This window comes from Megascapheus bottae, chromosome 14 (genome assembly GCF_031878675.1).
Source record: "Megascapheus bottae isolate mThoBot1 chromosome 14, mThoBot2.hap1, whole genome shotgun sequence".
NCBI lineage: Eukaryota > Metazoa > Chordata > Mammalia > Rodentia > Geomyidae > Megascapheus > Megascapheus bottae.
The window spans coordinates 46,179,646-46,195,170 of NC_143522.1; the positions used below are offsets into that span (position 1 = coordinate 46,179,646).

The following is a 15,525-nucleotide window of genomic DNA, read 5'->3' on the forward strand; positions in this document are numbered from 1 at the left end:
ACAAACATTTTTTGAAAGTGAGAGGTTGGAATAATCTCTATCAAGCTAATGGCCCCAATAAACAGGCTGGAGTTGCCATCCTCATATCACATAAAATAAACTTCAAACTAAAATTAGTAAGACAAGACAAAGAAGGTTACAACATACTACTAAAGGGATCTTTCCTCCAAGAAGACATAACGATCCTAAATATCTACACACCCAATCCTGGAGCTCCAAACTTCATCAAGCAAACTTTACTTTCACTGAAACCATACATAGATTGAAACACAGTGATTGTTGGTGACTTTAACACACCACTCTCAACTATGGACAGATCAACAAGACAAAAACTCAACAGAGAAACCTTAGAATTGAACAACTATATAGACCAACTAGATCTAACAGACATCTGCAGATTATTCCACCCAGCAACAACACAATATACGCTTTTTTCAGCAGCACATGGAACATTTTCCAAAACAGACCACATTTTAGGCCATAAAACAAACCTGGACAGATTCAGAAACACTGAAATTATTCCCTGCACGCTATCAGACCACAAAGGCATCAAATTGCAACGGAGTACACATCTCCACCAACGAAAACCCTGTAACTCATGGACATTGAACAACACATTGTTGAATCACCAATGGGTCATTGAAGAGATCAGAACAGTTTATGAAATTTAACAATAAGGAGGACACAAAATACCAGCTCCTTTGGGAAATGGCAAAGACAGTACTCAGAGGAAAATGTATAGCTCTGAGTGTCTATAACAATAAGTTGGAAAAATCACAAACCAACAAGTTAATGTGTCACCTTAAGCTCCTGGAAAAAGAGCAACAAACCAACCCTAATCCCAGTAGAAGGAAGCAAATTATTAAAATCAAAGCAGAACTAAATGATTTGGAATCCAAAAAAACTATAGAAAGAATCAACAAAACAAGGAGTTGGTTCTTTGAAAGTATTAACAAAATTGACAAACCCTTAGCAAATCTTACCAAAAAAAGAAAAGAGCATACCAAAATAAACAAAATCGCAGACGAAAATGGTAATAGCACGACAGAAATTACCAAGATCCAGAATATCATGAGGGAATACTTCTCAAATCTTTACACTAACAAATTTTGAGAATCCAGAAGAAATAGATGAATTCCTAGCCAATATTAACATACCCACACTGAACCAAGAAGAACTATCCCAACTAAACAGGCATATTTCAAGCACTGAAATAGAAATGGCAATAAGAGACCTTCCACCTAAAAAAAAGGCCAGGGCCAGATGGATTCACAGCCGAATTCTATAAGGTCTTCAAAGCAGAGCTCACACCAATACTCTTCAAGCTCTTCAACGAAATTGAAAATGAAGGTTCTTTACCAAACTCATTCTATGAAGCCAGTATAACCGTCATCCCCAAACCAGACAGAGATTCATCAAAGAACATCAATGCAAAACTTCTCAACAAAACACTGGCCAACCGTCTACAACAACTCATCAAAAAAATTATACACTATGATCAAACAGGATTCATCACAGGGAGGCAAAGCTGGTTCAACATACACAAACCAATTAATATAATTCAACACATCAACAGGAGCAAGGACAAAAATCACATGATTGTCTCAATAGACGCAGAAAAGGCATTTGACAAGATCCAACACCCCATTATGTTAAAAGCTCTGGAGAAACTAGGAATCCATGGAACATTCCTCAATATAATAAAGGCTGTGTATGACAAACCCACTGCTAGTATTTTACTTAATGGCGAAAAGCTAAAGCCATTCCCTCTAAAATCAGGAATGAGACAAGGATGCCCACTCTCCCGACTCCTCTTTAACATAGTATTAGAATTCCTAGCCAGTGCAATAAGGCAAGAAGCAAGCATAAAGGGCATCCAAGTAGGGAAAGAGGAAGTAAAACTATCCCTCTTTGCAGATGACATGATTCTGTATTAAAGAATCCTATAAACTCTACTCCCAAGCTCCTTGAGCTGATTCAAAACTTTGGAAGGGTAGCAGGCTATAAAATTAACCCTCAAAAATCAACTGCCTTCCTCTACGCCAACAGTGAGAGGAAGGAGGCAACAATCAGGAAGGCAACTCCTTTCGCAATAGCCTCAAAGAAAATAAAGTACCTAGGAATTAGCTTAACTAAGAATGTAAAGGACCTTTTTGATGAAAAGTTTAAAACCCTGAAAAAGGAAATTAAAGCAGAACTGAGGAAATGGAAAAACCTCCCATGCTCCTGGATTGGAAGAATCAACATCGTGAAAATGGCAATCTTGCCAAGGGCAATACCCATCAATATCCCAATGTCATTCTTTAAAGAAATAGAACAGGCAATACAAAATTTCATATGGAATAATAAAAGACCCCGTATAGCAAAAACACTTCTTAGCAGAAAGAACAGCCTAGGAGGAATTTCAATACCAAACTTTAGACTCTGTTACAGAGCTATAACTATCAAAACAGCTTGGTACTGGCACAAGAGCAGGCCTGAAGACCAATGGAATAGAACTGAAGACCCAGATATTAAACCACAGACCTATGGCCACCTAATCTTTGACAAGGGAGCCAAAAAAATAGAATGGAAGAAAGATAGCCTATTCAACAAGTGGTGCTGGCAGAACTGGTTAAGCACCTGCAGAAAACTAAAGTTGGATCCTTCTTTGTCACCCTGCACTAGAATTAACTCCACATAGATCAAAGACCTAGAGGTAAAGGCCGACACACTGAAAACTTTACAAGAAGAAATAGGAAATACACTAGGCCTCCTTGGAACAGGTCAAAACTTTCTTAATAAGGACCAAGAATCACAACAAATCAGAGAAAGGCTGGATAAGTGGGACTGCATTAAACTGCAGAGCTTTTGTATGGCAAAGGACATAGCTAGTAAATTAATTAGGAAGCCTACAGAGTGGAAGAAGATCTTCACCAACCATACAACGGACAAAGGTCTCATATCTAAAATATATCAACAGCTCAAAAAATGGAATCACTCCAAAACTAATCTCCAAAGTAACAACCATCCCATTAAAAGATGGGCCAAAGACTTAAAGAGAGTCTCCTCTGAAGAAGAAACAAAAATGGCCTATAGACACATGAAGAAATGCTCAACATCTCTGGTCATAAAAGAAATGCAAATCAAAACAACGCTAAGATTCTACCTCACTCCAGTTAGAATGGCCAGGATCAAGAAAACTAATAACAACAGATGCTGGAGGGGATGTGGCCAGGAGGGATCACTACTACACTGTTGGTGGGAGTGCAAACTTGTTCAACCACTATGGAAATCAGTATGGCAGTGCCTCAAAAGGCTAAACATAGAGCTCCCCTGTGACACAGCAATTCCACTACTTGGCATTTATCCAACCATCCAGAAACTAGGGCATACCAAATCCACTAGCACAACAATGTTCATTGCAGCATTATTCACCATAGGAAAGATATGGAACCAACCTAGATGTCCCTCAGTTGATGAGTGGATCAACAAGATGTGGTATTTGTACACAACGGAATTCTATGCTGCTGTCAGAAAAAACGACATTGACCCATTTGTTAGGAAATGGAAAGACTTAGAAAAAATCATATTAAGTGAAGTAAGCCAGACTCAAAGGAACTTAGGCTCAATGGTTTCCCTCATTTGTCATAATCTATAGAATCCTTGGGCTCTACTAGCAGAGATTTGTAATAGAGCAAAACCTTGATACATAAGGCCATGAAGCTAATTGAAAGGACCTCCAGGATACTGAAACAAAAGCCATATAATGAATGATTGTTGTCCTTAATATACTATGTTATCTCTCCTCTCTTTTGCTGTCCCTTGGTTATCTCATATTGTTACAGTATCTCACTTTGTTATTTGATATATTGGATATATTTGTATTTGGTTATTTGAAATTGGATAGGGAAGGGGGGAAAACAAGATGAGGGGTGGGAGTGGGGGGGAGCGTAATGGGGACCAAGACATGTGAAAGGGTATCAATGTATGTGAATTAATGCACCTTCTATCTGGCAAATATCATGTAACCCTTTATTAATTACAATAAAAAATATTTTTAAAAAATAGCTTAGCTATGGAAACAGCCCAGATGCTCTACCACAAATAAGTGGATCAAAAAAAAAATGTGGTATCTCTACACAATGTAATTTTACACCGCCATTAGAAAAAAATATGATGTCATTTACAGGGAAATAGAGGTACCTAGAACAAATTATGGTAAGTGAGCTAAGCCAAAGTCAGAGAGACAAATGGCTCATGTTGCCTCTCATATGCAAAAGGTAGACCTAAAATGCATGGGAACATGATAAGTCATAAAGGACTCTAGGCAACACACAGTGAAACTAAAGAAAGATATGTTTTGGGAAGGAACATAAAGGCAGAATGCATATGTGCATCTGAGCATATAAAATAATATTTATCAAAATGATCTTCACAAGATAGAAACAAGAGGTTTTTTTCTTTGTTGCTGCTTTTGTTTTTGTTTTCTCTTTGTCTTATTTGTTCATTTATGTGTTTGTGGAAGGGTAAAAGGCACTCACAATAAGGTCATATAGGAAGAGTCTAAATGAAAAGATCTCTAGGATATGGAAACAAGAACTTTATCTTGTGTGATTGTTGTTCTTAATGTGCTATATCTTGCCCTGAGGTTATCATATTGTTACTGTATCTGACTTTGTTACCTGGAATATTGTATATACGTATATTTGTTTATTTGAAATAGGAAAGTGAAGGGGGAAAAAACAAGATGATTGGGAGTGGTTGGGGAGGGAAATGGGGACAAAAACATGAGATGGGGTATCAATGTATGAGAAGTAATGCACCTACTATCTGGCGAATATAACTGTGACCCCTCAATACACTACCCTGACAATAAAAATAGAATTTTTAAAATAAAAAAAGAAATACAGATTAAGGGCTGGGAGTTTGGCCTAGTGGTAGAGTGCTTGCCTAGCATGCACGAAGACCTGGGTTCGATTCCTCGGTACCACATACGTAGGAAAAAGCCTGAAGTGGTGCTGAGGCTCAAGTGGTAGAGCTCTAGCCTTGAAAAATCCCAAGGACAGAGCTCAGTGTCTGAGCTCAAGCCCTGGACTGGCAAAAAAAAAAAGAAAAAAGAAAGAAAAAAGAAATACAGATTAAAACTAACAAGAGAAAGCCAGGTGCAGCGGCTCATGCCTGTAATCCTAGCTTCTCAGGAGTCTAAGATCTGAGGATCTCAGTTCAAAGCCAGCCCAGCACTAAACTGTGAGAGAGAGAGAGAGAGAGAGAGAGAGAGAGAGAGAGAGAGAGAGAGAGAGAGAGAGAGAGAGAGAGAGGAGAGATGAAAAGAATAACTGACAATAAAGTCTACAAAGGGAAAGTTCTAGGAGAGGATCCAGCTCTATAGGGCCACAATTATCCTGTGGTGACTGTCTCTTTTCCTGCCAAGACACCCTGGCAGACGTCCCAAGCCCTACAGAACAAACACAGTTGCTGAGAGATTCAGCAGAACAAACCCTGGACTGTGTCTTACCCAATATGTAAATACGTTAATAGTTTTTGGAAAATGTCCGGTGCATCCCATTTGACTACGGCCCACCTTTCTCTAGCCAACTCTGTGTGTATGTGTGTGTGTGTGTGTGTGTGTGTGTGTGTGTGTGTGTGTGTCCGTCTGTCTGTCTGTCTGTCTGTCTGCTTGTATGTATGTGTCTGTGTGTCTTTCTGCCTTGGGGTACAGATGCCTATCTTCTTGTTGTGGTCCAGGATACATTCCTTCTTTCAATTTTCAATAAGCTATGCTCTGTATAATCCTGCATCGATCTATCTCTTCAGTCTCCTGACTCCTACTACCTTTGTCATTTGAGAATCATACATTGGGAATAGGTTTTTTCAAGACAATATGCCACACTCATATTTCATTTATAAGTATATATTAAAAACAAAAATAAAATGGTCTGAGCAAATTCAACGTAACTTTAAGAACAACATACCATGTCCAAATAATTCATGAAATAAAAAGCATTTCAGTATTAAAATTCTAAGCATGTAATATCAATAGGTCAAATGTGATCATGATTCCATCCCTTCCTTGGCTGCAATAAAATTCAGAAGTAAATTTGCCATCTCATTTTGAGCAATAGTCTACAAGGACTGGCATTCTGGTTTGTTACACTGTTAACTATTTTTTTGCCCCAGATTTGTTTCACTTTTCTAAAACATGTATTTTAGTATGGTGCCTAAAATATTCCACAAATAAAATAATTCTAAATGCCATTAAAAATTGATGCACAAAGCTGGGGGCCAGAGGCTCATGCCTGTAATCCTAGATACTTAGGAGTCTGAGATGTGAGGATCTCAGTCAAAAGCCAGGGTGGGCATAAAAGCCCATGAAACTCTTTTCTCCAATTAATCACTAGAAAACTGGGAGTGGCTCAAAGGGTAGAGCATCAGTCATGAGTTGAAGAGCTCAGGGACAGCCCCCAGGTCCAGATATCAAGCCCCATGGCTGACAATAGAAAGAAAAATCGAAGCACAATGATGCTATCAGTTATGTTAAGTGGAAAAACTGAGGAGAGGAAAAAACAAGAGGAGAGGATGAAAGGTTTGATTGGTTTGGATTTGGGTTTGAAGAAGTGCGTGTTGGGGGGGGGGGATATTTAAAGAATGAATAAAAACAGGCCAAAAAGCAAGCAGTAAGTATCTGGTGGACAATAAAAATAGGTTACTTTGGTTTTCTTCTCTTGACTTCTCTAATAACCATGCATACTGTGAAAATAATCAGTATCGGACCAGGAGTTTGGCCTAGTGGTAGAGTGCTTGCCTAGCATGCAGGAAAACCCAGATCCGTTTCCTCAGTATCACATACATAGAAAAAGCCAGAAGTAGGGCTGTGGCTCAAACGGCACAGTGTTAGCTTTGAGCAAAAAATGTCCAAGGACAGTGCTCAGGCCCTGTGTTCAAACCCCAAGACTGGAAAAAAAAAATCAGTGTACTATAAAGACTGTGAGTCTCACGGACTTTCCTGCCTGGGCTGGCAGTGATCCTCAGATCTCAGCCTCCTAAGTAGTTAGGACCAGAGACCTGAGCAGCCAGTGCCCAACCCAGTACAACATCTTACATAAACATCCCATTCACGAGCTACTATCACCTAGCTAAAAGAGGACTGAAACCTCATGACGATTGAAAAAGTGAAGTAAGTTACTACATAATCTAGATAACATAGATTTTCAGGGTCAAGATTTAATCATTACTGAAGTAAGCAGACACTGGGTGAATTCTTTCCTGAAAAGGGAATGTGTTCAGATAGCCAAGACAACGTGGCATCTTGAAGACCACCTTTGAGTTAACATCTGCAAGACAGCACTGAGCAGGCAGTGAGTTTTCAGCAGTCTTCATGAGATTCCTGGCTGAAGGAGACACATGAACATGTATCCGTGTGTGTCTGGGCTTCCTTCTGACAGTATGATTACTTCTTCTTGGTTATTACGGAACTAAGTGTTTCATGGAGGACTGATGCAAAAGTACGTAAGCTTGTATCCAATATATGTTTCATTTGATTTCCAAAGAAAAATGGTAAGAGCATTAACTGCAAGTCACGTGACACTGTGATTACTATTGTCAGCTGAATTAGTACAGATTCTTGGTGATCTAATAATAGCTACAAGAAAGAATGTTCAATTGTAGTCAGTTATTATAATGGTAAATGAGCAGGGCAAGAGTGATTTACCCCTGGAATCCTAGCTGATTTGGAGGCTGAGATGAAAAGATCTGGCCTGGCTAGCCAGGCCAAAAAAAAAATCACAAAAACTCTTCTCAATCAATATCTAGGCATGGTGGCAGAAAACATCTGTCCAGGTGTGAACCTGAGGAGGACATGAGACCCTCCATCAAAAATAACTCCTATAAAAAGGGGGTTGAACACACACATTTTTTGATGGTAGAGTCCTTGCCTGGCAAGCACAAATTCAAACAGTAACCACAAAAGAAGAAAAGAAAAGAAAGAGTAAATGAAACTGTTATGAAGATCCTGGTACCTGCCCCCAACAAACCTTAGATCTTAAATCCTCATTTTAGTGGCTTACACCTATAATCTTAGCCACTCAGGAGGTTATGATCTGAAAATCAAGAGTCAGAGCCAACCTAGGCAAAGAAATCCTCTACTCTAAACTCTTATGTCCAGTTAATTAGTGAAAAGCCAGAAGTGGGGGTGTGGCCCAGGTGGTGAATACAGCCGTGAGCAAAAGCACCAAGGAAGAATGTAAGGCTCTGAGTTCAAGCCTCATTACTGGCACACATACAACAAAGAAAACAGACAGAATATGCTTCTTGCCTAGCAAAAGTAAATATAAAATTTTTAAAGAAAACGTTACAAAGTCAGGCCGGGAGTTTGGCCTAGTGGTTAAAGTGATTGCCTAGCATGCATGAAGACCCGGGTTCAATTCCTTGGTACCACATACATAGAAAAAGGCTAGAAGTGGTGCTGAGGCTCAAGTGGTAGAGCTCTAGCCTTGAGAAAGTCCAAGGACAGTGCTCAGGCCATGAGCTCAAGCCCGGGACTGGCAAAAAAAAAAGAAAAAGTTACAAAGTCATGGCCATGTCATACACAAATATATAAAATAATAATTTCATGAATATAGAGGTATATCTTTATAGGCAAATATATGATGATACATCTATGTATGAATTATTTAGACATACTAATAATTTCTATAGTGTCATCCAGGCCTGATTATGATAGTGCCATCTGGCCAATTCTATAACAACTGCCCCATAAAATTTGTCATACAAATTACACAATTTAATTTCTTCAATAACAGCAGCAATAATAATACAGAAGATGAATTAAATACATTACCTCATATTTTGGATATAAAGTAGCCCTTATAACAGATTCTGGAACACAGAATTTGGGTGCAGCTGGACTCCAAAATAACTTTGTAGATCCTGGATATGCAGATACCTTTGACAGTAAAATAAAATAAATCATTAGAAATAGACCAGTAACTCATCAGTATCCCACAATTGGGAGACACATGTTTTTGAGACAAATTTAGGAAAAAGAGTTGGCAAAAGTTCATTTCACACAACAAACCAGACCTAGTTATACACACTTGTGGTTCTGGCTGTAAAAGAAGCAAAGAAGTAGGAGAATCTTATTACAAGGCCCAGATCCACCCAAAAAAGAAAAAGAAATAAACCTGTAAGACTCTAATAAAACAAAATAAACAAAAAGCTAAGTGCCATCATAGTTTAAGTAATGGAGCACCTACCTAGCCACTACCAATATCCTAAGTTCAAAGCCATACTACTATCAATACTGAACTTCAGATTGCATTACAGAGCTATAATAATCAAAACATTTTGGTAGTGGCACAAGACCAACAGGACTGAGGACCAATGGAATAAAACTGAAGACCCGAAATCGACCCATAGACCTATGGACACCTAATCTTTGATAAGGGAGCCAAAAAAGCTAGGATGGAAGAAAGACATCCTCTTCAACAAAATGGTGTTAGCAGAATTGGTTAAGCACCTGTAGAAAACTAAAGGTGGATCCTTATATATCACCCGGTACCAGAATTAATTCCAGATGGATCAAAGACCTTGAGGCAAAAGCAGATACCCTGAAAACTTTACAGAAAGGAATGGGAGATACACTAGGTCTCCTTGGCACAGGTCAAAACTTTCTTAATAAAGGCTCAGAAACACAAAAAAATTAACAAATGTTTGGAGAAATGGGACTGCATTAAACTGCAGAGCTTCTGTATGGCAAAGGACATTAGTTAGCAAGTTAAATAGAAAGCCCTCAGAATGGGAGATCTTCACAGGCCATATAATAGAAAAGAGCCTCATATCTAAAATATACCTACAGCCCCAAAATTGAATCTCTCACAAACAAATTCTCAGTGAAACAGTCATCCCATTGAAAGGTGGGCTAAAAATTTAAAGAGAGATTTCTCTGAAGAGGAAATTAGAATGGCCAATAAACACATGAAGAAATGCTCAATGTCTCTATCCATACAAGAAATTTAACCAAGACATTTACCCCAATGTCCAGAAATAAGGACATACTAAACTTACTAGCACAAGGATGTTCATTGCAGCATTATCTACCATAGCTAAGATATGGAACCAACCCAGATGTCACTTGGTTGATGAATCATGAAATTGTGGTATTTGTACACAATGGAATTCTATGCTTCCATCAGAAAGAATGACATCTTCCCATTCGTAAGGAAATGGAAAAACTTGGAAAAAGTTATATTAAATGAAGTAAGCCAGATCCAAAGGAACATAGGCTCCATGGTTTCCCTCATTTGTAATAATTAGTACACATCTAGGATTCTCCTAGCAGAGGATCACAGTAGCTCAAAAGCTATGTACATATGGCCATATAGGATGAGACTAAGCAAAATGAACTCTAGGATATGGAAACAAGAGGTTCATTTTTGTGATTGCTGTTCTTAATGTACTATGTGAAGTTATTTCTTTTCTCTTCTTTTCCCCTTATGATTTATCTCAGGTTATGACTGTATCTGACTTCATTACCTGGTATATTGTATATATGTTTATTTGAAATAGGGAAGGGAAGGATAAAAAATAAGATGATTGGGAGGGGTTGGGGGAGGGATTTATCTCATGTTGTTACTGTATTTGACTTCACTACCTGGTATATTGCATAAATGTTTATTTGCTTATTTAAAATATAGAAGGGAAGGGAAAACAAAATGATGGGAGGGACAGGAGGAGGGAAAGTGGGACAAAAACATGAAAAGGGATATCAAGGTTCAAGAAATAATGTACCCACTACCTGATGAATGTAACTGTAACCAATGTATACATTACCCCAACAATAAAATACAATTTTTAAAAAACCCACACCACTACCAAAAGCAATTATTGGAAATAATAATGAATGTCCCCTAAAATAATAATAAACTTTTCTCAAAATTGTTTTCAGTTGATAAGAAAAATTACTAATAGCTTCTGAAAGTCTATCATGAAAAAGGACATTTCACATCATCAAACTCGAAACAAGGTAAGAAGGGCAACACTAGATGTTGCTTGGTATGGGAGGATAGGACAACCACCTTGGCTGAGCACAGTGTCTGCCTGCATTAAGTGGAACTGACAAGTCATTAGTCTGGCATCCTTGCCTCCCAGCAAATCTTTGCCCAATGTGGAAGGCGATGTACAGAGACATATGAACATCATGTGTTTACACATGAAGTGCCAAAAATGAAGCCTAATCTATGTCCATTAATTAAGAAAAGGTGAATGAAAAGCATACAATCAAACTCCAGGAAACCATTTAAAACACACACATGATGATTCATAGATAGATCTTAGAAGCAGAGTGTTGCAAATAACATGTCTCCCAAAATTGCATACGAAATTGTTCTTTATATAAATGCATCTAGACCAAACCATACTATATTATTTATTGTGTAAGATGACAAATATACCCAATAAAATATGAAGTCATGCCTGAAAAGACCACAATTATAGCAATAATTTTCCTTGAGTAGAGAGGAAGTAAAGTAAAATTAAAAAGAAATATGAAGAGCTGGGATGTAGCTCAGTGGTAAAGTGCTTGCCTAGCAAGTGCAACATCCCCAGTACCAAAAAAGAAAAGACAAAAGAATCAGTTAGAAAGAGAAATACAAAGACTTGTTTAATGATTTATTGGCTTTTGTTTTCTTAAAATATGAAACAAGCAATGTACCACTGGCTGAGGCCTGTAATTCTACCTATTTAGGAGGTTGACTTCAATCTAGAGGACCATGTTTGAAAGCCAATGAGGGTAGTGAGGTAGTCTGTGACACTCCAGCTCTAAAATAATCAGCAAGAAGCCAGGATGGAGGTATGGCTCAAGTGGTAGAGAACCAGGAAAGCAAGCCAGTCTAGAGCAAATTCTTCAATTTGAACTCAATAGAATATACACGAATAGGATTGCAGCAAATTAAATGGATGCTGCATGGCAAAGATTACACATTAAAAAGATAACCTATAGAATGAGAGGAGATTTTTGACAGCTTTACATCAGGAAATGCCTAATGTCTAGAATATATAAAAAGCTTTAAAAAAAACTAAGCTATCCAAGAATCAACAACCTGATTAATAAATAGGCTGACACAAATAGAGACTTCTCAGAAGAAGAAATAAAAATGGCCAACAGACACATGAACAAATGTTCAACATCTCTGGCCATAAAGTAAATACAAATCAAAACAACTCTGAGATTTGATTTCATCCCAGTTAGAAGGGCCATCATCAAAAATACAAACAATGGGTAGGGAGTTTGTCCTAGTGGTAGAGTGCTTGCCAAGCATACATGAAGCACTGGATACGATTCTCAGTACCACATACACAGAAAAAGCTGGAAGTGATGCTGTGGCTCAAGTGGTAAGGCTGTGGCCTTGAGAAAGCCCAAGGACAGTACTCAGGCCCTGAGTTCAAGCCCCAGGACTGGCAAAAAAGATAAGCCAAGTATGAAATGGATTAGACATGAAGGCCAGAATAAACCCCTATTTCACATTATAGAGGTTTATATTATCAGCTGACAAAGACCGGAAGCAACAATGCCTCAATAGCAGCAAGTTTGCCTGCTACCTTGATCCTGGTTTGTAATTATATTCTCCAGTAAATGGAATGAGGCTAGGTTATAAGACTAAAGCAGCAAATGCACAAAAAAAGACTGAAACTTTTTGTATTTGCAAAAATTAAATGTTAAAAATAAAAATTCACATCAATAAAGAGCTTCTAAGAGACTAATCCTGGAAATGCATTAAATAGTAATTTAAGAACCTTGAAAATGACCATATTAGTGTCAGTTCTTGTCACTCAATAAAAATATGCCAATCAATACATTTTTTTAAAAATCAAATGACTTTATTAACATATTCCAAAACTTTCTTATATTTTAATGAACTTTTACATATTTTGATTTGCATGGAAATATATGTACAAAATAAAATATACATGAATAAAAAATAAAATAAAAATTCACAATGATGAAGTACACAAAGGGACACAGTAATGATCTGAAAAAAACCCATTGACTAGAGCTCAGATCATTTTAGTAATAATAATTACAATAAAAATAATAATGCCATACTGGATTTTTAACAGTGTATAACAGAATTATCCATAAATCATACTTATGTAAATAAGGGACTTAATGAAAAAATGGACAAATTTTCTGTACAGAAGACTCCTATTAGTATTTTGTAGTGAGTATCCCCTAAAGAGATGAAGTATGATATCCCACTTTTAAAATATCATCTTAATAGTTATTTTCATTTAAAAGTACAATATAGAAAGGGGGAAAGAAACTTTAAAGGGGAGAAATCCAAACACACCCCACCACTCATCAAGTTAAGAAATCACATTGAGATTTAAACTCTGGTTATCAGATGATGAAACAGCCCTCTATCTTAGTGGTCTTCTTCCCAAAGTCTCACAAACCAGTCCAACCAGAAAAACAGCAGGTGAGTCTCAAGTGGAAAATAGTCTACAAAAGACCCAGCCAATACTTCTCAATTTGTCAAAGTCATGAAACACAAGAAAATTAGGACAAATTGCCAGAGTCAAAATGGGAAGACACAACTAACTGTAGTAGGATATTCTGGATGGGATCCTAAAACAGAAGATGTAAAAACTAAAGAATTATGTATATAGTGATGATATTAGTGTTAGTGAATGATGATGTGCCAATATGGGTTGATTCATTTTAGCAAAACCAGGGTCACTCACCGTAACTCCCTAGCTGGAATAAAAGAACTAAATTAATAATATTCTCTTACAGTTCCAAAATCAAGGAGTGGAGACAGCCACATTCCCTCTGAATACTTACAGAGAAATTCTTTCTTGCTTCCTCATAGCTTCTATAAGTCACTCTGCAATCTCCATCACTTCCTGGCTTGCAACTGCACCCTCCCATCTACCTCTACTGTCACATAACTTTTTTCCCTGTGGGCTCTGGGTGGCAATTTCCTTCAGAAAGATACCAGTTCTATTGGACTCAGACTCTCACAACATCCAACATGATCTTAGTGTAAGATCTTTCCTTCCATGTACAAAGTTCCCACTTCAAATTGAAGTCCCATTCAGAGCAGCATGGGTTAGAACCTGAGAGTTCATTTTTGGAGATAATCATTCAATCTACTCTCTGTTACTAGCAGAATCAAGGTACTGGATGATACAGGAAATGTCCTTATTATCTTTACACATCATCTGCAAGTCCAAAACTCTTCTAAAAAATAAATGTTTCCCTAACAAAATAATAACATACCAAACAAGAGAAAACTAATTTTAAAAAGTGGTTTTGAGCAAAAAAAAAAGAAAGAAAGAAAGAAAGAATCAGGCATTCATGAAAAGAGCTTAAAGAAAATGTGGTAATCTCTTAACATAATCGTTATTTGAAAGCATGGTATTACTGGCAATACTGTTTTTACTGACTTTTGTTATCTTGACTACCAAAAATGTAATTTTCCACAGTTATGAGTTATCAGTCCGAGGTCAAGGGCTTGATATTCTTGTGTCCAGGGAGACCTGGTTGGGCTATAGACAATTATCTTCCTTCTGTGTAGTCACATGGTCTCTCACTATGTGTCTCACATTTTCTTTTCTAAAGACACCAATCATGTCACATCAGAGACTTTAAGATGGGCATCAGTTTAAGTTAGTCACGTCTTCAAAGGCCCTGACTCCACATAAAGTCACATTCTGACATACTGTGGTGACAGGACTCCATCATATAAATTTGGATGGAGAGGACCTAGTTTGGCCCACGACATCTCACAAACAAAAATAACAAAGTCATGTTACCACACTCATGTCACAGGAGAGCATGATGAAGTCAATCCATTTACTAGAACCATTCAGCCAGTAAAGGCTACAGACTGAAATCTAAAACTTTCTGACTCCATGCTAATAGATTTCCTGACCTCAAGGAATCTACAAATTATATCATCCTGAAAGCATGTGGAAATATGTTTTTCTCACGAAGAGGAGGGACATCCGGGTTGATGGAATGCAGAAGAGGGCTTGCCTGACTTCCTACTGAGGTGGGTAAGAAAGCATTTTATCTCTTCCTCAGTCATGCGAGTCAACTAGCAAACTTAATAGAATGAGGAGGAGCTAATGCAAAGTCCCAGTTGTCCTCTCAAACACTGGGCACATCCAGGGGCACTTGTAAAGGAACCCCACCACTCCTCTGGCTCCTCGTTCTCTCCACATCCCACCCATTATTTCCACTCCCAGTTCCATCATTTCCCTTTCTCTCTAAGGCTCTAGGTCGATCTTCTTTTTTACTGGTATGCATCAATTATACAAAGACATTTCACTAGAATCCTTCCATATGTGCAAATAATATACTTTGTTCAAATCCATGCCCTGTACTACTTCTTCCTACTTCCCTTTTTCTAAAACAACTGGAGGTTTTGGGGGGGAGGTGTATATGTATGAATTATGGGACTTGAATTCAGGACCTAGGTGCTGTCTCAGAGTTTCATTTTGTCAAGGCTAGCACTCTACCAACTGAGCCACAACTCCACTTCC

At 37.8% G+C, this 15,525-nt stretch overlaps 1 protein-coding gene across 1 annotated transcript in view; it reads right to left on the reverse strand.

Moving 5' to 3' along the window:
- Ttc6 (tetratricopeptide repeat domain 6) overlaps positions 1 to 15,525 on the reverse strand; it is a 166,170-nt gene that overhangs the window by 80,756 nt on the left and 69,889 nt on the right. Inside the window, exon 8 of the mRNA XM_090345129.1 lies at positions 8,819 to 8,923. Coding sequence (XP_090201255.1) covers positions 8,819 to 8,923 — 105 coding nt within the window. The remainder of the gene's footprint in view (positions 1 to 8,818; positions 8,924 to 15,525) is intronic.